Genomic DNA, 25,516 nt, shown 5'->3' with positions numbered 1-25,516 from the left:
TACAAGCCCAGCATCCCTTCAGTCCCACTGTCGGCTAGGGCAGGCCCCTGACCCTCTGTGTCTCTGTTTCTTCATCTGTCCAGTGGGGACAGTTAAGTTCCTTCCTCATACTGCTGTGTGAGGGTTCATGTAATGTGTGTAAAACAGGGAGCTGTCACTACATTTTCTTTTCAGCCCCTGGACCTTGGAAGCCCTCTAAGTGCCAGACACCCTCATGGGTCCTAGAGGACACAGCTGTACAGCCCAGACATGGCAGAGCCTCTGCTTTCTCTCTGGCCACTGTTTATATGGCTGGGAGCTACCTGGCACTTGGCCAGCTGGAAGCTGTTGGGGGATGGCATTCACTGGGGCTCCCCAGCCTTGTCCCCTGCCCAGAGGGAGTTCACAGGTCTGGGCATAGGAGACAGTGGGCAGAGAGGTTACCGGGCCTGGGGTCTGACAGACCTGAGTGAGGGTCCGTGCTCTGCTTGTTACCACTGGGTAACTTTTATGCCTCACTTTGCTCGTTTGGGACTGTTTTTGGGCTATTCACTCTGCAGCAGGCCTCGAACCCCTTCTCTCACTGGCGGGGAGCCGGAGAAGCCTTGCGGCTGCGGAGGTAGTGTTGTATCAGGGACAACAGGCAATACACAGATAGATGGACGATGGGCCTTGAGGAGATGGGCACCACAAGGAGAAAGAAGAGTGACGGGGGGGAGGTGCTTGACCTCTGACCAGGTGACGTGTGGGAAGACACCTGAAAGAAGTGAAGAAAAGGAACAAAGATGTTAGGGGATGACACCTTCTGGACTGCAGAACAGCCAGTGCAGAGGCCCTGAGGCATCTGGGTGTGATGCTGAGGGCATCAGGGAGGCTGTGTGGTGGGGTGGGACTGGCCAGGGACAGAGTGGGGAGCTGAGTCAGGGGTCCAGATAGGGTCCTGCCGGTTGTCATGGGGACTTTGATTTTATACCCAGTGCAGCAGAAAGGCTGGGAGTGTATAGAGCATGGCAAGGAGCTATTCTCAGTGTGTAAAGTGGTAGTAGTAGCAGTGGCGTGGGAGCGTGTCCAACTTGAGGGGGAATAATGTCAATCAACATCAGCCTGAGGCCGATTCCTGTGAGGTGGAGATCAGACATACCTCTATTCACCAAACTTTTTAGCAATTCTGACACCAGCTGTCCTCCCCACAGCACTCTGTCCTTCTCTGCTGGGTTCATAATCCGTTGCAATGGCCACACATAACTCACAAACCATACTTACAGTTAAGTGGTTTATTAAGGAAGTAATAGGGTACAACTTAGGATTGGGATCAACAAGCTACAACTGGAATCAGGATCAGGAGGCGTTTAGACATTCTGGAACACTCCCTGGAAGACAGCACATTCCTCGCTTCTTCAGTGCAGAACTGCTCTCTCAGCCATGCAAAAAAGCAGTCCCTTCTGTCTGGCGTGCATGTCCCCTCTCAGCTGTGCAGGATTCATCTCACCCCTTCAGGACAGGCTGCCTCTTGGCCCCCTCCGGACAGGCCTCTCTGCCTTTGGTCTCCCTGCTGTCATTCTGCCACAGGGCCCCTTCTGGACCTTTTGCCATCTTCAGTGTTACAACCCTTGACCTGTGTTACAGCTATTTTAGGAGGTTCCTTGCTTCCTCTCTCACTGCTTCTTCTTTCTTCTCTCCTCTTTCTTCCTTCTGCTTCCATCTGCTTCCTGTCTGAAAAACCTCTGTGGGGTTGGTTGCATATATACACACACACACACAAAAAATACACAAAGTCCTTGTCAATTTCAAGACATGGCCCTCCCACCAGGGCCACAAAATGACCAATCCCTTCTCAGTAGGCCACAGATGCTTCGTTTGCATAATAGGCTATAGTCACTTCATTTGCATGGTATGTACTCACTTCGTTTGCATGGTGTATTGAGCAATCCCATTTGAAAGTGAGTTGTCCATTGTGTTAATGAGGCATGATTAGGTTATGTTAATGAGGATTAGGGTGGAATGCACCGTTCTTTCTTGAGTCACACCTTTTATCGTAAAAGAGATATAAAGGAGAGAGAAGCGAGCAGAGAAGAGTGATCTACTGCCATCAAGAAAGAATAGCTGGGAGCAGAGTGCATCCTTTGGACCCAGGGTCCCTGCACTGAGAACCTACTAGACCCAGGGAAAGATTGATGCCAACATACGTAGAGATCTCCAAGGAACGCCAGGCCCACAGATGTTGAATGGAGACAAGGACCTTCCCCCAGAGCCGACAGAAAGAAAGCCTTCCCCTAGAGCTTGTACCCTGGATTTGGACTGCTAGCCTCCTAAACTGTGAGAGAATAAATTTCGGTTTGTTAAAACCATCCGCTTGTGGTATTTCTGTTATAGCAGCACTAGATAACTACGACATGCCCCAACTCCATTTGTTCATAAGTCTTTTGGGTTTTATCACACAGTTTTGCATAAAGCAGTGGTTGTTAAATCATGTATGTTCCCATCACAGAACTGGCAGTATACTTATTTATATTCTAGTTTAATTAGAGCCTAGGAACATGCATTCACTCACTGACATTTTGATGAAGGATCAAGTCTGTTTTCTTTGGTGTGTGGGTTGGTTGTCTGGAGTTCCCTGTCATTACTTACTGTTTACAGTGTGATTTCTTTGAAGTTGAGCAAACTAATCTGAGTATGGAATCCTTTTAAATTTATATATATATTTCCCAATCTTTTCTGTCAAAAAGTAGTCTTGGAGGTGTGGCCAGATGGTGGAGTGGTAAGATGCTTCCTGTGGTCCCTTTTATAACAAGACTCAAAAAAACAAGTGAATTGATTATATATGACAATCCAAGAGCCCTGAACATGAAAGACAAAGTTGAGGAATTGGACTGAGCAGCAAGGGGAGGGAGAGACAGTTCAGAAGCAGTGAGGAGTTGCCAGACCTGGTCAGTACTGGCACCCTATAGGCTGGATCAGCTAGCACAAGTGATGAGGCAAGCAGTGGTGCTCAGGATGAGTTTTCCACATCAGGAGAGGCCAAGTGGCAAAGAGTCTGCACAAACCTCCAGGACCAGCAAGAAACAGTGTTCAGTCAGCAAAAGATAAGTACAAGTGTCTAATCTACTGCACAGATAAAAAAAAAAAACCCTTTTGATAAGTATCTCCTCTCTCCCATTTATCTGCCCCCTTCTCTGCTCTGCTCTGGGTCACAGTCTGCCTTAGCAAATGCTTGCTCCCTGGGCCAGAAGTAGGACCCATTGCGTGTCCTGAGCCATTCTCCTGGCTTTGGAGAGGGAACAAATTAACAAACAGGAAGAAATAATCTGCCAGCTCCCCTAAGCCAGGAACTCAGGGCAGACACAGCCGCTTTGCCTAGGCACAGGCATAAGGGGTCCACAGACTTTGAACGCGTTTCACCCCTGCGTAGACTCGTATAGGCCTATTTCAAAAGTGTATGCCCACATTAGCACAGTATAACAGGGTATATACCTGAAGCCTATTTTCATCTGTATCTGCTATAAGGGAGAGTGGCAGATTTGTGATATTTGACACCACCCTGCCCGTTAAGCAGTGTCCCCACCTACCCACATCAGGGGCCTAAGGACTGGTGGCTGTACCCACTCCACTGAACCACCTGAGACAGGGGTCCAAGAATAAGTGGTGACTTCCAGTCCTTACAGCAACAGCATTGGGTACCCATAGTCTGACTGCGAAACCCACCTACTACATGCTGCAGGGAACAGGGACATGCCTTCCACCCAGACACTCAGGGGCAGCAGTCAGCCCCCTGCCTTGATCAGCGCATGACCGCCTACTGGAGCCAGATACCTGTGCCTACTCCAATCACCCCTGCTCATCTAGGACTAGGTGAGAGCCTGCACCACACACTCAGTGACTGACGACCTGAACACCTGAGCTGAATCCACACAAGGAAAGTAAACAGACTACTGGGCTCACATACCTAGTAACAGCTCTAGCCACCTGGAGACAGGACATGAGAGCTTCAAAGACACCAATAATCAAACTAGGTCACACGACCAGCCTATTTGGGCATATCAAAACAAAACAAGAAGCTAGGACACAGTAAACAAACATAAATATAATAACTTATTGATGGCTCAGAGACAACAGTCAATACCAAGTCATATAAAGAGGCAGACCATGATGGCTTCAGCAAGCTCCCAAAACAAAGAATCAAGAAATCTTCCTGATGAAGAGAACTTCCTAGAATTACCAGAGGTGGAATACAAAAGATTTATATACAGAACTCTTCAAGAGATTACGAAGGAGATCAAGCAAAATGCAGAACAAGCCAAGGAACACACAGACAAAGCATTAGAGGAACTTAAGAAGATTAGACAAGAGCATAATGACAAATTTAATAGGCTGCAAGAATCCACAGACAGCAAACAGAAATCCAGAAGATTAACAACAAAATTCCAGAATTAGACAACTCAATAGAAAGTCATAGGAGCAGAATTGAGGCAATGAATTCAGAATTAGTGAGACTGAAGATAAAGCACTCGACACCAACATATTTGAGGGAAAACCAAATAAAATAATTAAAAAAAATAAAGAAACCCTAAGAATTATGTGGGACTCTATCAATAAAGAGGAATAACGTATAAGTGACTGGAGTACCAGAACGGGGGGGATAACAGAAAATACAGAGAGAATTGTTGAAGATTTGATGGCAGAAAACTTCCCAGATATTGTGAAAGATAAGAAGATATCTATCCCAGATGCTCATTGAACCCCATGCAAGGTAGATCCCAAATGAAAGTCACCAAGACATGTTATAATCAAACTTGCCAAAACCAAAGACAAAGAGAATTTTAACACTGGCTAGGGATAAATGGGAAACCCTAGTGGTGTATTGGTTAGGAACTATGGCTGCTAACCAAAAGGTCAGCAGTTTGAATCCACCAGGTGCTCCTTGGAAATCATGTGGGGCAGTTCTACTCTGTCCTATCAGGTCGCTATGAGTTGAAATTGACTTGATGGCAATGGGTCAATGGGTTAGGGATAAATGAAGTCACCAACAAAGGAGAGTCAATAAGACTAAGCTCAGACTACTCAGCAGAAACCATGCAGACAAGAAGGTGATGGGATGACATATATAAAACCTTGAAGGAAAAAAATTGCCAGCCAAGAGTTATATATCCAGCAAGACTGTCTCAAATATGATGGTGAAATTAGGGCATTTCCAGATAAACAGAAGTTTAAGGAATATGTAAAAACCAAACCAGAATTACAAGAAATATTAAAGGGAGTCCTCTGGTTAGAAAATCAGTAACATCAGATAATAACCCAAGACTAGAACATGAGACAGAGCAACAAGATACCAACCCAGATAGGGAAGTGACAAAAATAAATCAAAGCTAAAACACTGAAAACAGGGAAACAGAGACATCAATGTGTAAAAGACAACAACATTAAAACAAAAAAGAGGGACTAAAAAATGTAGTCATAGATCTTTCATATGGAGAGGAAATCAAGGCAATATGAAGAATTAAAAGATTGGTTTAAACTTAGAAAAATAGGGGTAAATATTAAGGTAACCACAAAGGAAACTAACAATCCTACACATCAAAATAAAAAGCAAGAAAAATATAAAGACTCAGCAAATACAAAATCAGCAACAATGAAAAAGATGAAAAGAAAATGCACAAAGAAAAATGACTCGGCACAGAAAATTAAGTGGAACAAAGAAACTGTGAACAACACACACAAAAAAAGACATCAAAATGACAGCACCAAACTCATATTTATCAATAATTACGCTGACTGTAAGTGGACTAAATGCACCAATAAAGAGACAGAGAGTGGCAGAATGGATGAAAAAAACATGATCTGTCTGTATGCTGCCTACAAGAGACACGCCTTAGACTTAAAGGCACAAACTAAAACTCAAAGGATGGAAAAAATGTATCAAGGAAACAACAGTCAGAAAAGAGCAGGAGTGGCAATATTATCCTCTGACGAAATAGACTTTAAAGCAAAATCCACCACAAAGGATAAGGAAGGACACTATGTAATGATTAAAGGGTCAATACACCAGGAGGACACAACCATAATGCATAAAACAAACTAACAGCATTGAAAAGAGAAATAGACAGCTCCACAATAATAGTAGGAGACTTCAACACACTATTTTCAGTGAAGGACAGAACACCCAGAAAGAAGCACAATGAAGACGTAGAAGAACTAAATGTCACAGTCAACTAGCTTGATCTCATAGACATATACAGAACACTCTAAACAGCAGCCAAGTATACTTTCTTTTCCAACACACATGGAACATTCTCCAGAACAGACCACATAGTAGGCCACAAAGCAAGCCTTAACAGAATCCAAAACATCAAAATATTACAAAGTATCTTCTCTGACCATAAAGCCATAAAAGTAGAAATCAATAACACAAACAGCAAGGAAAAAAAAAAATACATGGAACTGAACAACGCCTTGCCCATTAAGGATGGAAAAAAGAAATTCACAGACTCAAATGAGAAAGAAAACACATCCTACCAGAACATTTAGAACACAGCAAAAGCAGTGCTCAGAACTCAATTTATAGCAATAAATGCACGCATTCAAAAAGAAGAAAGGGCCAGAATTAAAACATTAACCCTACACCTTGAACGAGTAGAAAAAGAGCAGCAAAAGCAGCTCTTGGTCACCAGAAGAAAGGAAATAATAAAAATTAGGGCAGAATTAAATGAAACAGAATAGAAAAAGAATTGAAAAGGCTAACAAGGCCAAAAGCTGGTTCTTTGAAAAGATCAACAAAATTGATAAATCATTTGCCAAATGGACAAAAGAAAAACAGGAGAGGAGGCAAATAACCTGAATAAGAAATGAGATGGGTGATATCACAACAGATCCAACTGAAATTAAAAGAATCATAACAGGTCCTGGAGCTGCTGCTGCCGAGTCAGGATTTCACCTCCCCGCGCGGCCGACGCCCTCCCTACGTGCAGTCCCGGTTCCTTCCTCTTCCAAAACCAGTATGGCAACTCTCAAGGATCAGCTGATTCACAATCTTCTTAAGGAAGAACAGGCCCCCCAGAATAAGATTACAGTTGTTGGGGTTGGTGCTGTTGGCATGGCCTGTGCTGTCAGTATCTTAATGAGGGACTTGGCCGATGAACTCGCTCTTGTGGATGTCATAGAAGACAAACTGAAGGGAGAGATGATGGATCTCCAACACGGCAGCCTTTTCCTTAGAACACCAAAAATTGTCTTTAGCAAAGACTATAACGTAACTGCACATTCCAAGCTGGTTATTATCACAGCTGGAGCACGTCAGCAAGAGGGAGAGAGCCGTCTTAATTTGGTCCAGCGTAACGTGAATATCTTTAAATTCATCATTCCTAACGTTGTAAAATACAGCCCGAACTGCAAGTTGCTTATTGTTTCTAATCCAGTGGATATCCTTACCTATGTGGCTTGGAAGATCAGTGGCTTTCCGAAAAACCGTGTTATCGGAAGTGGTTGTAATCTGGATTCAGCACGGTTCCGTTACCTAATGGGGGAGAGGCTGGGAGTTCACCCATTGAGCTGTCATGGTTGGGTCCTTGGGGAGCACGGAGACTCTAGTGTGCCTGTTTGGAGTGGAGTGAATGTTGCTGGTGTCTCCCTGAAACACCTACACCCTGAATTAGGCACTGATGCAGATAAGGAACAGTGGAAAGAGGTTCACAAACAGGTGGTTGAAAGTGCTTATGAGGTGATCAAACTGAAGGGCTATACCTCCTGGGCCATTGGACTGTCTGTGGCAGATTTGGCAGAAAGTATAATGAAGAATCTTAGGCGGGTACATCCCATTTCCACCATGATTAAGGGTCTCTATGGAATTAAAGATGACGTCTTCCTTAGCGTTCCTTGTATCTTGGGACAGAATGGAATCTCAGACGTTGTGAAGGTGACTCTGACCCCTGAAGAAGAGTCCCGTTTGAAGAAGAGTGCAGATACACTCTGGGGGATCCAAAAAGAGCTGCAGTTTTAAGTCTTCTCTTGTACCATTTCACTGTCTAGGCTATAAAAGGATTTTAGTTGGGGGCTTCCGTGTTGTCCTTTTTACCTGGTCTATGATTAAAGCAGTAAAATTGTGACTTAGGGAAAATATCCAGTTTCCTAAAGTTAGACATAAGAATGGTACATAAAACCTTACATCTGTATCCTGATGGTGGGTAATACTTAATCTTGTGTAGTTCTCCATAGTTGGTATAAAATACTTCACCACCTCTGAGACATCGCTGCCAGTGTTGCGCATGCTGCAACTGCCCTTCCAACCAGAAGAATGTGTTTACTGTGTGTTACTGGTTCCTTCACCCAACATGCCCAGTTTTTTTTCCCACTCGGTCACATCCTGGGCTCCAAATTGTAAATCCAATATTGCATGTCTTGTGCATAATTGTTCTAAAGGATTTTATTTTGTGTGCTATTTCAGAGTAGTGTACATTGCCGTGTAATGTAAAAAGATCTACAGATAAACAATGCTGTCATACCAACTAAAACACCAAATAAACCATGAACAGTGAAAAAAAAAAAAAAAAAAGAATCATAACAGAATACTATGAAAAATTGTATTCCAATGAATTTGAAAACCTACAGGAAATGGACAAATTTCTGAAACACCCTACCTACCTAAACTAACACAAACAGAGGTAGAACAATTAAAGAAGAGATTGAAAAGGTAATTAAAAACTCCCAACAAGCAAAGGCCCTGGCCCTGACTTCTTCACTGGAGAATTCTACCAAACTTTCAGAGAAGAGTTAATACCACTACTACTAAAGGTATTTCAGAGCATAGAAAAGAATGGAATACTCCCAAACTCATTCTATGAAGCCAGCATAAGCCTGATACCAAAGCCAGGTAAAGACACCACAAAAAGATTACAGACCAATATCCCTCAGGAACATAGATGCAGAAATCCTTAACAAAATTCTAGCTAATGGAATTCAACAACATATCAAAAAATAATTCACCACAACCAAGTGGGATTCATACTAGGTATGCAGGGATTTTTTTTTTTTTTAATATAGGGATGTTCAACATTAGAAAAACAATTAATATAACCCATCACATCAATAAAACAAAAGACAGGAACCACATGATCTTATCAATTGATGCAGAAAAGGCATTTGGCAAAGTCCAACACCCATTCATGATAAAAACTTTCAGCAAAATAGGAATAGAAATTTTTCAATGTAATAAAGGGCATTTATTTATTTTTTATACAAAAGCCAACATCATCCCAAATGGAGAGTCTGAAAGCATTTCCCCTGGGAACAGGAACCAGACAAGGATGTCCTTTATCACCACTCTTATTCAATTTTGTGCTGAAGGTCCTAGCCAGAGCAATTAGGCTAGAAAAGGAAATAAAGGGCATCCAAATTGGTAAGAAAGGAGTAAAAGTACCTCTATTTGCAGATGATATGATCTTATATGCAAAAAACCCCAAAGAATTCACAAGAAAACTATTGGAATTAATACAAGATTTCAGCCAAGTACCAGGATACAAGATAAACATACAAAAACCAGTTGGATTCCTCTACACCAACAAAGAGAACTTCGAAGAGGAAATCATCAAATCAATATCATTTACAATAGCCCCCAAGAAGGTAATTTACTTAGGAATAAATCTAACCAGAGACATAAAAGACCTATACAAAGAAAACTACAAGACAGTACTGCAAGAAACCAAAAGAGACCTACATAACTGGAGAAACATACCTTGCTCATGGATAGGAAGGCTCAACATTGTGAAAATGTCAGTTCTACCCAAAGCAATCTACAGACACAATGCAATTCCCATCCAAATTCCAACGACACTTTTAAATGAGATGGAGAAACAAATCACCAACTTAATTTCGAAAGGGAAGAGGCCCCAGATAAGTAAAGCATTGACAAAAAGAAGAGGCCTCACACTGCCTGATTTTAGAACCTTTTATACCACCATGGTAGTCAAAACAGCCTGGTACTGGTACAACAGACACATAGACCAATGGAACAGAATTGAGAATCCAGATGTAAATTCATCTACCTATGAGCAGCTGATATTTGACAGAGGCCCAAAGTCCATTAAATGGGGAAAACACAGTCTCTTTAACAAATGGTGCTGGCATAACTGGATATCCATTGGCAAAAAAATGAAACAAGACCCATACCTCACACCATGCACAAAAACTAACTCAAAATGGATCAAAGACCTAAATGTAAAATCTAAAATGATAAAAATTATGTAAATAAAAATAGGGACAATGCCAGGAGCCCTAGTATATGGTGTAAACAGTATACAAAACATTACTAACAATGCACAAACACAGAAGAGAAACTAGATAACCGGAAGCTTCTAAAAATCAAACACGCCATCAAAAGACTTCACCAAAAGAGTAAAAACACAACGTACAGACTGGGAAAAAATGTTTGGCTACGACATCTGATCAGGGCCTAATCTCTAAAACCTAAAATATACTGCAAAATTTCAACACAAAAAGGCAAATAACCCAATTTAAAAGTGGCAAAGCATATGAACAGACACTTCACCAAAGAAGACATTCAGGTGGCTAACAGATACATGAGGAAATGCTTACGATCATTGGCCAGACAAAGAATAGACTGGGCTAAAAAAAAAAGAAGACATAAAATGATACTTGTGAAGAGTGTGCCTCTTAGTTCAAGTAGATACATGAGGCAAGATGGGCAGCTCCTGTCCAGGGGCGAGATGAGAAGGAAGAAGGGGATAGAAGCTGCTTGAACGGACACTGGAAATCTGGGGTGGAAGGGAGGAGTGTGCCATCGCATTACAGGATGGCAGCCAGGGTCACATAACAATGTGTGTATAAATTTTTGTATGAGAAATTAACTTCAGCTGTAAACTTTCATCTAAAGCACAATTAAAAAAAAAAAAGTAGTCTCCTGTACTCATAGTTCAACATAAAATTTTTTTTGCAACATTATTATTTCTTTTACTTTGTAGTGTTTTTCTGATCACAAGAGTTATACATTGTAAAAATGGCACGGGGGCGGTGCCTGGCCTTTAATTTCACAAAAGGGAAGGAGAATCAAGATCAGCAGCCCAAGATTGATTCCTGTGAGGTGGAGATCAGACATCCCTTCTGTCTCTACCATTTTTGCCAATTCTGACACCAACTGTCCCTCCCACAGCACTCTCTACTTTTCTGCTGGGTTTGATAATTCATTGCAGTGGCCACACCTAACTCACAGACAATACTCTGTGGAATTTATTAGGGAAGTAACAGGTTACAATTCTGGTTGAGGACCACTCAGGATATAGTTCTTCCATCAGGACAGCTTCTTCCCAGCTGTGTCCACAGGCATGCCTCTCTCTGGCCCCTCAGCCTCTGCCCTGATTAGGCAAGTGTTACAAAGCTCTTTTAGCTCTGCCAATAAGTGCCCAAAGGCACCCCACTCCACCAGCAAGCCTCAGCCCAAAGGTGCTCAGCTCTAGCTCTGTGGGTGGCAAACCTAGCTCCCCCAAATGCCCTGAGACACCCCACTCCTCCAGCAAGCCTCCCGCCTAAAGGCACTCAGCCTTCTCACTCCATGGACTCGGAAGCCCACTGTGCGGTTTCCTGCCGATTTCTCCTGCCAGTCTCTCCTGCCACTGTTTTTCTGCCTCCAAGTCTCGCCGTCTTCACTGTTACGGCTGTCTGTCTCCTGGGTCCAGGAGCTTCTCAGCGCAGGGGTCCCAGGTCCAAAGGAGGCGCCCTCCACTCCTGATTACTCTTCCTTGGTGGTGGTGAGATCTTCTTCTGCTCTAGAATTGGCTCTCTCTTAAGGCAAAACTGACCAGTCCCCTTGGTGGGCCAGAATTACCTTAATTGCACAGTCCCATCAGATCACTTGGGTGGGAGTTACTTGTCTAGAAGGGCCACATTAAGTAATTCATTGCCCTGCAAACGCAGAAATTATAAAATTGTGAATTATAATGTTTACTTAGTTAGACTCTCCATAATTACGCTACAATGAGGAAGTCATTTTTCACAAACATGTTCACATACAAACATGCACGTATATTTCAAACCTTTAACATGTCTACCTCTTGGAAGTGGGATTATGAGGACTTTTATTTTCAATAAGTCTTGAAAACCTGAAAATTATCTATTCCTATTTATTTTTAAGGGCGCTCAGCAACTTTTTATTGTTTTTAAAGCATTCAACTTAGTTATCATAGAAGCAACAATTTTTTTCTTTTATTTTTTGTTTGTAGTTTTAAATTATAATAAGTCCAACTGGCATATAAGGGTTTGGGATAGAACTCTGGCCTATCCCACAGCCCAGGTGGGGAAAGCAGAGATGCAAGAGGGTCCCAGAGCCTGTGGCTGTAGGCAGGTAATGCCGCCTCGCAGTCAGCCGCCGACCCGGTCCCGTGCCGCCTCGCGGTCAGCCCCCGACCCGGTCCCGTGCCGCCTCGCGGTCAGCCCCCGACCCGGTCCCGTGCCGCCTCGCGGTCAGCCGCCGACCCGGTCCCGTGCCGCCTCGCGGTCAGCCGCCGACCCGGTCCCGTGCCGCCTCGCGGTCAGCCCCCGACCCGGTCCCGTGCCGCCTCGTGGTCAGTTGCAGATAGGACGGTTGTGATCCACAGGGTTTCACTGGCTGCCCTTCTGTAGTAGAGACTGCCAGGCCTTTCTTCCGAGTCCGTCTTAATCTGGAAGCTCTGTTGAAACCTGTTCGGGGTCACAGTAACACAAAAGCCTTCACTGGTAGGTGGGTGGTGGCTACAAACAAGGTGCATTGGCTGGGAATTGAACGGAGCCTCCAAAAGGGAGGGTGAGAATTCTACCACTGGACCACCGTTGCCCACTTTTATCAGTTGATAGGACTTAATCCAGCAAGCGGGTCAAGTGCGGCTCCGCAGCCCTGCAGTGAAGGAGCTGCAGGAGGGGCGGGAGGAAGAAGGGGCAGCAGCAACAGTGTCCAGTGTCCAGAGACCTTAAAGTAAGAGGGAGGGGACACAAGTATCCCTTGAATGGGAGATTCCTTAGCAAGAGCTGCTCTGGGCAGCGATAGGCCGAAGCCAGTGGAGGGCATGAACAGTGAGCAGAAGCCAGTGTGGCAGCATGGGGAATGGGGAGGATGACGGAGGGGGGAGGGAAGGGGAGGGAAGGGGAAAGCAGGTGTGAGGGACCTGCAGTGAGGGGCAGCCCACTGACTGAACAAGCGAGGAAGCATTGGTGATTGGGGGAGTCCCATTCCCCAAGGAGACAGAAAGCAGCAGGATCCATATCCCAGGTTGGAGGGACTGGCCTTGGATGGGAGGGGGATGGCGCCCTGGGGTGGGAGTCACAAACTGTAAAGGCCAGATAGTAAGTAACTTAAGCTTTACAGCTCCATATGGTCTCTGTTGCTGCTGCTGCCCCTTCCTCCTCCTCCTTATCCTCAGCTGTTTTGGCTGTCACAAGGACTGTGGGATGCTATGGGCATTCATGGCAGAAATGCTAAGCCCTCCTACACTACGTAGGACCAAAAAAACAAAAACAAACCCATTGTCGTGGAGTCGATTCCGACGCATAGCGACCTTATAGGACAGAGTAGAACTGCCTCATAGGGTTTCCAAGGAGCAACTGGTGAATTTGAACTGCCAACATTTTGGTTAGCAGCCAAGCTCTTTAACTACTATGCCACCAGGGCTACACTATGTAGGACAGTTCCACACAATAGAGGATTTGTTCTGCCCAAATACAGAAGCTTCCTTATTGAGAAATACTTCATCTTCGAGGCATAGCCAATGAAGAGTGTTTTAGTTTTCAAATGTATTTATATTACATTATTATTGTTAATTTCTAATTTCATTACCAGAAAACAAGGTCAGCACGATATAAATTATTTGGAAGTTGTAATGGCTGAGGTTATGTGTCACCTTGGCTAGGCCGTGACTCTCAGTGGTTTGGCAGATACTGTGTAATCATCCTTCGTCTTACGATCTGATGTAAGCAGCCAATCAGTTGAAAGAAGAATTTCTCTTGGCGGTGTGGCCTGTATCTAGTATACATGGATGGTCTGGCAAATATCACTCTCTCTCGATCCTGCATCCAACTCATTACCCTTTGACCTCCAGTTCTTGAGATGCGAGTCAGCAGCCTGCCACCTGACCTGCAGACTTGGGGTTCATCAGCCCATCCAACCACATGAGTCAGGAGAAGCCTCCAGCCTAATGCTTGACCCCTGAATTTGGGACTTGCCAGCCCCTACAACTGCATGAGCCATGTCCTTGAAATAAATCTCTCTCTGTATATTTATATATAGGCTTCACTGGTTTTGCTCTTCTAGAGAACCCAGTCTAAGACAGAAGTTGTTAAAAAAATTTGTGGCCCGTTACATAATTAATTTTCATAAATATTCCGTGCATGGGTGGTACTTTTGTATTTGTTGGGGAAATATACCTATACCTACATCTACATGTATACCCAAAACCAAACCAACAAAACCAAAAAATGTGTACATATAATTGCTTTGTATGTCTACTTATCCATCCATTACCTGTTTCTGAGAGAGGTATGTCAGGATCTCCTACAACTGTGAATTTGTCATTACAAGATAGAGAGGTAGTTAATGATAAAATAACAGCTCGTCAAGAAGATAAATCAATTCTGAACCTGTATATGTCTGTAACAATATAGCTCTAATATTTAATGAAACAAAAATTAACATAACTGTAAGAGGAAATACACAAATCCACAGTTGTAGGAGATTGAGACACAGTGCTCTCAGAAACAAGTAGATCAAGAAGACAGACAGACAGATAGATAGACAGATAGACAGATAGATAGATGAAACAATTATCTATAGATGTAGATATAGGCGCCAATGGTTAAGTGCTCAGCTACTAACAGAAGTGTTGTCAGTTTGAAGTCACCCAGTGGCTCAATGGGAGAAAGACCTGTGATCTGCTACCATGAAGATCACAGTCTAGAAAATCCTATGGGGCAGTCTACTCTGTCACATGGGTTGGTATGAGTTGGAATGGACTTGATGGCACCCAACTACAACGAATAATTTTTTAAAGGACATTGCTACGTATAGATTTTGGGACTTCTGTTTTTGTTCTGTGTAGTGTTGCTCAGGTTCACCCACACTGCTTCACACAGCTGTCATCTTTCATTCCGATTGTTGTACCTTCTTCCATTGTGTAAGAGTACCACGGTTTATATGTCCATAGTCTTTTCTCTGGGCATTCAGGTTGTTTGTAAGTTTTTGCTAATGTAAGCAATTTCACTGTGAACACTCTGATACATGCCTCTGTCATACATATATAAGAATTTACCTTGGGCATACCTAGGGAGTAGAATTCTGGGTTGTAGGAAAGTGAGTTTTCATCTTTACAAGATAATGTCAAATTGGTTTTCCAAAGTGATTTACTAATTTCCATGCCTACCAGCAATGTGTAAAGTGATCATGTTGATATGTATCTTCTCCAACACTCGGTATTGATATCATCAGACTTCTTAATTTTTCTCATTTGAATTAATGTTAATCTCATCAAGTCATTCCGCAAATACTTATCGAGTGTTTACTCTGTGCCAGGCATTGCTGTAGAACTGGATTTGCACTCCATTGATAACTTAAGAGGTGGGACATCTCTTCCTGTGTTTACTGGCGATTCGCATTTACTCTTCTGTGAAACACCCATTGCAGGGTCTGCCGGGGTTTTAACTCTAGCAAGCATCCAGACTCACAAAAACACATGCGAAGCTATACTTGGCACCAGTCTATTTGGAAGAGTACAGGCCAGGAAGTGCTGGCAAGCAGCGGAGTGCTGGGCATTTCTTTTCTGCAGGAAGCCATGGAGCAGTTTCTGTAGCCAGAAGGACTTTCTTTTTTGGATCCCTAGGCAACAGCTCAGGATAGTTGTTGGAGCAGATAAAGGGGCTACTACGTGGTTTAAAGTCAGGAAAGGTGTGCTTCAAGGTTGTATATTTTCACTATACCTATTCAATCTGTGGATGTATGAAGTATGAATCTAGGAAAATTGGAAATCACCAAAAATGAAATGGAACGCATAAAGATCAATATCCTAGGTGTTAGTGAGCTGAAATGGACGGGTATTGGCCATTTTAAATCAGACAGTCATATGGTCTACTATGCCGGGAATGACAACTTGAAGAGGAATGGCATTGCATTCCTTGTCAAAAAGAACATTTCAAGATCTATCCTGAAGTACAGCGTTGTCAGTGATAGACTAATTACCCATACGCCTACAAGGAAAAGCAGTTAATACGACCATTGTTCAAATATATGCACCAACCCCTAAGGCCAAAGATGAAGAAATTGAAGATTTTTACCAGCTTCTGCAGTCTGAAAGTGATCAAACATGCAATCAGGATGCACTGATAATTACTGGTGATTGGAATGCAACAACTGGAAACAAAGAAGGATCGGTAGTTGGAAAATATGGCCTTGGTGATAGAAATGATGCTGTAGATCGCCTGATAGAGTTTTGCAAGACCAACCACTTCATTGCAAATACCTTTTTTCACCAACACAAACCGTGACTGTACACATGGACCTCACCATATGGAATACACAGGAATCAAATCGACTACATCATCAGTCAGAACAACGCCAGCGGCTGACCGTGGAGCAGACCATCAATTGCTCCTTTGCAAGTTCAAGTCGATACTGAAGAAAATTAGAACAACTCAATGAGAGGCAAAGTACAACCTTGAGTATATCCCACCTGAATTTAGAGACCATTTCAAGAGTGGATTTGACGCGCTGAACGCCAATGACCGAAGACCAGACGTGCTGTGGAGTGATATCAAGGACATCATATGTGAAGAAATCAAGGGGTCGTTAAAAAAGACAGGAAAGAAGGAAAAGACCAAAATGGATGTCAGAAGAGACTCTTAAACTTGCTCTTGAACGTAGAGCAGCTAAAGCAAAAGGAAGAAATGATGAAGTAAAAGAATTGAACAAAAGATTTCAAAGGGCAGCTCGAGAAGACAAAGTAAAGTATTATAACGACATGTGCAAAGACCTGGAGATAGAAAACCAAAAGGGAGGAATACACTCAGCATTTCTCAAGCTGAAAGAACTGAAGAAAAACTCCAAGCCTTGAGTTGCAATAGTGATGGATTTTATGAGGAAAATACTAAACGACACAGGAAGCATCAAAAGAAGATGGAAGAAATACACAGAGTCATTATACCAAAAAGAATTGGTTTATGTTCAGCCATTTCAAGAGGTAGCAGATGACCAGGAACCGATGGTACCGAAGGAAGAAGTCCAAGCTGCACTGGAGGCATTGGTGAAAAACAAGCCTCCAGGAATTGACAGATTATCAGTTAAGGTGTTTCAACAAACAGATGCAGCGCTGGAAGTGTACACTTGTCTATGCCAAGAAATCTGGAAGACAGCTACCTGGCCAACCGACTGGAAGACATCCGTATTTATGCCTAGTCCCAAGAAAGGTGATCCAACTGAATGTGGAAATTATCAAACAATATCATTAATATTACAGGAAAGTAAAATTTTGTTGAAGATCATTCAAAAGCGGCTGCAGCAGTATATTGACACGGAACTGCCAGAAATTCAGGCTGGTTTCAGAAGAGGATATGGAACCAGGGATATCGTTGCTGATGTCAGAGGGGTCCCGCCTGAAAGCAGAGAATACCAAAAGGATGTTTACCTGTGTTTTATTGACTATGCAAAGGCATTTGATTGTGTGAATCATAACAAATTATGGATAACATTGCGGAGAATGGGAATTCCAGAACACTTAATTGTGCTCATGAGGAACCTTTACACACAGATCAAGAGGCAGTTATTTGGACAGAACAAGGGGATACTGATTGGTTTAAAGTCAGGAAAGGTGTGCGTTGGCGTTGTATCCTTTCACCGTACCTATTCAACCTGTATGCTGAGCAAATAATCTGAGAAGCTGGATTAAATGAAGAAGAACGGGGCATCAGAATTGGAGGAAGACTCATTAACAACCTTTTCCCATTGAATTATCTTGGCACCTGTGCTAAAAGCTAATTGACCATTTGTGTGTAGATCCACTTCAGGATTCTCTAGCCTGTTCCCTGTCTCTTTCTGGATTCTCTAGCCTGTTCCCTGTCTCTTTCTGGATTCTCTAGCCTGTTCCCTGTCTCTTTCTGGATTCTCTAGCCTGTTCCCTGTCTCTTTCTGGATTCTCTAGCCTGTTCCCTGTCTACTTCTGGATTCTCTAGCCTGTTCCCTGCCTACTTCTGGATTCTCTAGCCTGTTCCCTGTCTATTTCTGGATTCTCTGGCCTGTTCCCTGTCTATTTCTGGATTCTCTGGCCTGTTCCCTGTCTATTTCAGGATTCTCTGGCCTGTTCCCTGTCTATTTCAGGATTCTCTGGCCTGTTCCCTGTCTATTTCTGGATTCTCTAGCCTGTTCCTTGTCTATTTCTGGATTCTCTGGTTCTACTGGTCTGTATGTACATCTTTATCCCAGTATCACACTATCTTTTTTTCCCCCACAGACTCAGAGAACATTTATTTAACCTGGTCCTAGGCCTCCACACACCATTAGTTCTAGTCCTCAGAGGGTGATTTTCTTTTAAAAGGGTTCTGCTTAGGTCACTTCTCTGCTCAAAACCCTGTAGTGGTTCCCCACTGTCCTCCAAGTACAGTTCCAACTCCCTAGTGTGGAATTCTCAGGCTCCTGTACAAGCTCCCTTTCCTCTTCTGCTCAGAGGCTCCATATAGGTCTCTTCCCCCAGGTTTTTGTTTTTGTTTTTTTCTTAAATATTTTACTGTGTTTTCAGTGAAAGTTTACAAAGCAAACTAGGTTCCCATTTGACAGGTTTTACACAAATTGTTCAGTGACATTAGTTACGTCTTTCACATTGTGTCAACATTGTCTTTAACTGCTTTCTGGTTGTTCCATTTCCAGTAGCTAGTTTCCTTGCCCGTTTACATTCTCATCTTTGATTTAGAGTTATTGTTGACCTTTTGGTCTCATATAGATGGTTTCTTAGTGGAGCACTGTACTCACAGATAATATTCTTTATTTTGTGTGCAATCTGCTATTTCGCTAAAAGATGACCTCGGGATAGTTTCAGTTCAAGGTTTAAAAAGTATCTCAGGGCGATAGTCTCAGGGAGTCCTCTAGTCTCAACTGGTCCCGTAAGTCTGGACTTTTTAAGAATTTGAGTTATATTCTGTGTTTTTCTCCATTTCTATCATGGTCCATGTATTGTGGCCCTGATCAGAATGGTTGGTAGGGGTAGCTGGGCACCATCCAGTTCTTCTGGTCGAAGGGTAGATGAGGCCGTGGTTCGTGTAGGCTGTTAGCTCTGTAGACAGGTTTCTTCCCTAAGGCTTTGGCTTTCACACTGTCCTGATTAACGTAGCTTTAGATTAAATTTTGAAATCAGGTAGTAGCAAAGGTCCTCCAAATTTATCCTTGTGTAGAAAAGAGTTAATAAGGCAGGCCTGAGGCTGCTAGCCTTAGAAAGGACTGCTTGCATGGTTGGCCACTGGCTGTTGTCTGGGAACTTGGATTTTGGGAGGGTTCCCACCCTTTCTAGAAGAGTGAGAATGGCTCACGAGGTCTAAGCTGTGCAAACAGTGCAGTTTATGCTGACCATCTACTTTCCTTCTGGGAGTCTGGGACTCTGGTGAATACTGGAGGAGGGCATCTAAGTGACCGGCCCCCATCATCACGGCCCTGGACACTGAGTCTGTAATCAGCTTCCTTGGTGGACACTTCACACGTGTCGTCACAGCTTGTTGCTGGGGAAACCTGGCATGTCCTATAGGACTCCAGGGGAGAGGACTCTTGGTAGCCTGCGCCTGCTTTCTTCCAGACTGTGGCCCATGTGTCTTTCCTCTTTGCTGATTTTGCTGTGTACCCTTCTGTAACAAACCTCAGCCACGAGTGGACTGTCCGCTGAATCCTCCCCAGCAGACCATCGGATCCAGAGCTGGTCTGGGGACACTGAACAAATCCCTAAGTAGCTCATGTCTTTTTAAATACTATTGTGAGTCACACACACACGTACACATACGTGTTTGCTTGTGTTTTTAATTTGTAATTGTAGCTAGTATACAGTGATATGATTTTTTTTTTATTGGGCTTTAATTTTGTGACCTTGTTAAACTCATTTGTTAGTTCTAGTTTTTTTTGTAGATTTTGCATGGTTTTCGTTTCAGCCTTTTTTACGTGTGCAATTCAGTGACATTAATTATGTTTACCATGTTCTGCAACTGTTACCACTATCGGTTTCCAGTTTTTAATCATCCTTAACAGAGACTCGGTGCCCTTCGAGCAGTAACTCCCCTTTCCCCCACCCTCCTGTTCCCCCCACCCTCCCGTGCTGGTAATCACTAACTTTGCTGTCTGTGCTTTTCCTTATTCTAGATGTTTCAGTGGCTGCAACGATGGGCTCCAACATAACAACGATTGTGAGGATGGCGCAGGACTGGGCAGTGTTTTGGTCTGTTGTGCATAGGGTCGTATGAATTGGAACCGGACTCAACGGCACCTAACAACAACAGATATTTCATGTAAGCAGGATCATACAATATTTGTCCTTCTGTGTGTGATTTATTTCACTCATCGTAATATTTCCAAAGTTCATCATGTTGTAGCATTTATCAGAACTTCATTTCTCTTCATGATTGAATAATATTCCCTTGCATGCATGAACCACATTTTGCATATCAATTTACATGTTGATGGATGCTCGGGCTGTTTCCACCTTCCTGCAGTTGTGAATAGTGCTGTAACGAACATCGGTGCTAACTTCTGGTTAGCAGTCAGCGCTAAACCGCTGCACCACAGATTTTTATACATTGTATTTTTGTAATCATATACTTCAAAATATTTTCCAATTTCCCTTGTGATTTCTTTTTTTTTTTTTTTGACCCATGGATTGTCTAAGTGTGTTGTTTCATTTGCAAACATTTGTTGGTTTTTATGTATATCTATTTTTTTATATATATATAGATATCTTTCTGATAATGATTTCTAATTCAATTTGTTGTGATTTGAGAACATGCTGTATATGACCAGCATATGTTTATTCTTGGTGAACGATCCACGTGCACTTGAAGGTGCATTTGGCTGTTGAGTGAATTGCTCTATGTCAATTAGGTCGAATTGGTTGCTAGTGGTATTTATGTCTTCTATGTACTTTCTAAGGAGCCCTGGTGGCTCAGTGGTTAAGGGCTTGGCTGCTAACCAAAAGGTCAGCAGTTTGAATCTGCCAGCTGCTTCTTGGAAACCCTATGAGGCAGTTCTGCTCTGTCCTATAAGGTCACTATGAGTTGGAATCGACTCAATGGCAACTTTTTTTTTTTTTTTTAATGTACTTTCTAAGGAGCCCTAATGGCACAGTGGATAAGTGCTTGGCTCCTAAGGTAAAGGTCAGCAGTTCAAGCCCACCAGCAGTTCCATGGGAGAAAGATGGGGCAGTCTGCTTCCCTAAAGATCACGGCCTTGGAAACCCTATGGAAACAGCTTACTTCGTCCTATAGGGTTGCCGTGAGTTGGAATCAACTTGACAGCAACGGGTTTGGGTTTTTTTTTGGTTTATGTACTTTCTGATTTTCACCCTTCTCGTTTAATCAGTTACTGAGAACGTAGTGTTTGTTCTTAGTTGCCGCTGAGTCGGCTCTGAGCCGTGGCAACCTTGTGCCCAGCAGAACGTTGCCCCATCCTGCCCCCTCCTCACAATCGCTTGAGCCCGTCGTTGCAGCTTTGTGTCAATCATCTCATGGAGGATTTCCCTCATTTTCACTCACTCTCTACCAAACACGATGTCCTTTTCTAGCCACTGGTCTTTCCTGGAGTTGTGTCCAAAGTATTTAGGACTACTTTAATTTCTCTCAGTAGCACTTTGTGTGTTTGAATGTATAGATTTTACAGATCTTTCATTAGATTTATCCCTAGGTATTAATTCTTAGGATTTATACCTAGGATGCTATTGTAAATGTTAAAGTTTAAAATTTTAGTTTCTATTTATTCTTCGGTAAAAAAAAAAAAAATTTTATTCTTTGGTAGTGTGCAGAAATACAATGGATTTTTTTTACATTGACCTTATATTGAGAGACGTGCTAATTTTACTTAAGTCAAATGGTCTGCCTGCAGATTAGCTCAGATTTTGTATTTCACCATCATGATGTCGTAAATAATGACAATTCCATTTCTTCGAAAAAAAATTTATTTTTTTCAGTCTTGATTTGGTTTTGTTTTTTTCCTTGCCTTGTTGCACTGGCCAGAACCTCCAGAACAATGCTAAGTTGAAGAGGTGATAACAGACACCCAGCTCATTCTCAGCCTCAGGAGGAAAGCTTTCAATCATCATCTTAAGTATGATATTTGCTGTAGAATTTTTATAAGTATTCTTTATTGGATTAAGGAAGTTTTCATCTGTTCCTAATTTGCTAAGAGTTCTCATCATGAATGCGTAGTGGACTTTATGAAATGCTTCTTCTGTGTCTATGAAGATGATCTATGATTTCCCTCTTTCCCCCACTTAGCTTTTTATTTGTATATTCCTTTGTCCCCATTATCAGCAAACCCTGGTGGCATAGTGGTTAAGAGTTTTCGGGCAGTTCTACTCTGTCCTATAGGGTTGCTATGAGTCAGAATCGACTCCACAGTGATGGATTTTGGTTTTGTTATTATCTTATCCTAGAGATTTAAAAAGTGTATCCTTGATTTGTTAAGTAAATACTTTCTGCATTAAATAGTTTTCCCTTCCCAAACGATGCCAGAAACTTAGAGCAGCTTCACTCTCCATTTTTGTATGATTGCTGTCATGTGTTTTACATAGTTTGTAAATTCCACAAGACATTATTGTTATTATGTTTTAAACAGTCAAAACACATTTTTAGTTACTTTTTCTGATGCCTTCATTTCTTCCTGCAGTTTCTGAGAATCTGAGGCTATTTTCCTTTGGGCTTTAAAGAACACCTTTTATTATTCATTTAGTGTAGGCCTCTTGGCTGTGAATTCCTTCAGCTTTTTTTTCTTTTGATAAAGCCTGTAGTTCATCTTCATTTTTGAAGGATATTTTCACTGGATATAGAATTGTAGTTTGACAATTTATCTTTTCAACACTTTAAAGAAATCATTCCATTGTTTCCTGGCTTTCATCATTTTTGTTGAGAAGACAGCTATATTAATGCTGTTTTATTTTGTTTGTTTTTAAGGTAATGTGAATATTTTTTCTGGTTGCTTTAAAATTCCTCTTTTTTTAATAATTTTTATTGTGCTTTAAGTGAAAGTTTACCAATCAAGTCAGTCTCTCACACAAAAACCCATATACACCTTGCTACACACTCCCAATTACTCTCCCCCTAATGAGACAGCCCGCTGTCTCCCTCCACTCTCTCTTTTCGTGTCCATTTCACCAGCTTCTAACCCCCTCCACCCTCTCATCTCCCTTCCAGGCAGGAGATGCCAACGTAGTCTCAAGTGTCCACCTGATCCAAGAAGCTCACTCCTCACCAGCATCCCTCTCCATCCCATTGTCCAGTCCAATCCATGTCTGAAGAGTTGGCTTCGGGAATGGTTCCTGTCCTGGGCCAACAGAAGGTCTGGGGGCCATGACCAGCGGGGTCCTTTTAGTCTCAGTCAGACCATTAAGTCTGGTCTATTTATGAGATAAAATTTCTCTCTTTTTTGACCATTCCCTAAGCCAACTCTTCAGACAAAGATTGTTGTTGTTGTTAGGTGCCGTCGAGTCAGTTTCAACTCATAGCGACCCTATGCACAACAGAACGAAACACTGCCTGGTCCTGCGCCATCCTTACAATCGTTGTTATGCTTGAGCTCGTTGTTGCAGCCACTGTGTCAATCCACCTTGTTGAGGGTCTTCCTCTTTTCCTCTGACCCTGTACTCTGCCAAGCATGATGTCCTTCTCCAGGGACTGATCCCTCCTGACAACATGTCCAAAGTATGTAAGACACAGTCTCGCCATCCTTGCCTCTAAGGAGCATTCTGGCCGCACTTCTTCCAAGACAGATTTGTTCGTTGTTTGGCAGTCCATGGTATATTCAATATTCTTCGCCAACAATTCAAAGGTGTCAACTCTTCTTCGGTCTTCCTTAATTCATTTTCCAGCTTTCACGTGCATACGATGCGATTGAAAATACCATGGCTCGGGTCAGGCACACCTTAGTCTTCAGGATGACATCTTTGCTCTTCAACACTTTGAAGAGGTCCTTTGCAGCAGATTTGCCCAATGCAACGCATCTTTTGATTTCTTGACTGCTGCTTCCATGGGTGTTGATTGTGGATCCAAGTAAAATGATTAGACTGGACTATAAGACAAAAAATGATACTAGTGAAGAGTGTGCCTCTTTGTTCAAGTAGATACACGAGACTAAATGGGCAGCTCCTGTCTGGAGGTGAGATGAGAAGGCAGAAAGGGACAGGAGCTGGTTGAAAGGACACAGGAAACCTGGGGTGGAAAGGAGTGTGCTGTCATGATATGGGATGGCAACTAGGGTCATATAACAATGTGTGTATAAATTTTTGTATGAGAAACTAACTTAACTGTAAACTTTCACCTAAAGCACAATAAACTTCTCTCTTTTTTGAATTTTCATCAGTTTTACTACAAAGTTTAAAGGTGTGGTTTTCTTAAGTATTCTGTTGGGGCTTGCAGGGCTTTCTCTGTGGGTTGGCACTTTACCAGTTGTTCTGGATTGAATTGTATCCCCCCAAAATGTGTGTCAACTTGGCTAGGCCATGATTCCCAGTATTGTGGCCACCATTTTGTCATCTGATGTGATTTTCCTCTGTGTTGTAAATCCTTTCTCTATGCTGTTGACAAGGTGGGATTAGCAGCACTCATGTTAAAGAGGCAGGACTCAATCTACAAGATTAGATTGTATCTTGAGTCAATCTCTTCTGAGATATAAAAATCAGAAGCAAGCCAAGAGACATGGGGGCCTCATACCACCAAGAAACAAGAGCCGGGAGAATAGCACGTCCTTGGGACCCAGGGTCCCTGCACTGAGAAGCTCCTCGACCAGGAAAGTTTGATGACAAGGACTTCCTCCAGAGTCAACAGAGGGAGAAAGCCCTCCCCTGGAGCTGACACCCTGAATTTAGACTTCTGGCCTACTAGACTGTGAGAGAATAAATTTCTCCTTGTTAAAGCCATCCACTAGTGGTATTTCTGTTATGGCAGCACTAGATGACTGAGACGCTAGTTTTAGAAAATTTTCAGTCTTGTTGAGAAGAGGGTGGGGTTCCTGGCCTGGCCCCAGCTGGCTCTCAAACAGGCACTTGTTGAATGTCACACTGGAGGGCAGGGTATAGTGGAGACTCTGATAGTTTGTTTCAAGATGTCTATGTTTTTCAACCCTTAGAAGGCCGGATTTAATTATTACTTAGGTAAATAAACATCTTCAATAGAAAAATTACCATGCCTTCCTTGGCCATGGTATGGTAACCCGTGCCAGTGCCCTGCAGCCGAGGGCCTGCAGGCACTCGCCTGGGGTTGAAGGAGTGAGGTCTGCTCACTGCAGCAAGAGAAGACAATTGTGTGTGCCTGGGGACTCTCCAGAGGGGCTGCTGGGAGGTGCAGTGTTGGT

The 25,516-nt window shown here is 42.8% G+C and overlaps 1 protein-coding gene and 1 long non-coding RNA gene across 2 annotated transcripts in view; both read left to right on the top strand.

Moving 5' to 3' along the window:
* Positions 1-25,059, top strand: part of LOC135227662 (uncharacterized) — a 35,906-nt gene extending 10,847 nt beyond the window's left edge. The window contains exons 4-5 of the long non-coding RNA XR_010317849.1: positions 20,324-20,469; positions 22,186-25,059. This is a non-coding gene — a long non-coding RNA (uncharacterized LOC135227662). The remainder of the gene's footprint in view (positions 1-20,323; positions 20,470-22,185) is intronic.
* LOC100667269 (L-lactate dehydrogenase A chain-like) lies at positions 6,894-8,520 on the top strand. The gene has a single exon (XM_010601700.3). It carries the CDS (start codon positions 6,971-6,973, stop codon positions 7,967-7,969), a length of 999 nt encoding a protein of 332 aa, XP_010600002.1. The 5' UTR covers positions 6,894-6,970; the 3' UTR covers positions 7,970-8,520.
* Positions 25,060-25,516: the final 457 nt, after the last annotated feature.

The sequence above is a fragment of the Loxodonta africana genome, chromosome 14 (genome assembly GCF_030014295.1).
Source record: "Loxodonta africana isolate mLoxAfr1 chromosome 14, mLoxAfr1.hap2, whole genome shotgun sequence".
Taxonomy (NCBI): domain Eukaryota; kingdom Metazoa; phylum Chordata; class Mammalia; order Proboscidea; family Elephantidae; genus Loxodonta; species Loxodonta africana.
This window is presented reverse-complemented; position numbering and strand designations above follow the sequence as displayed.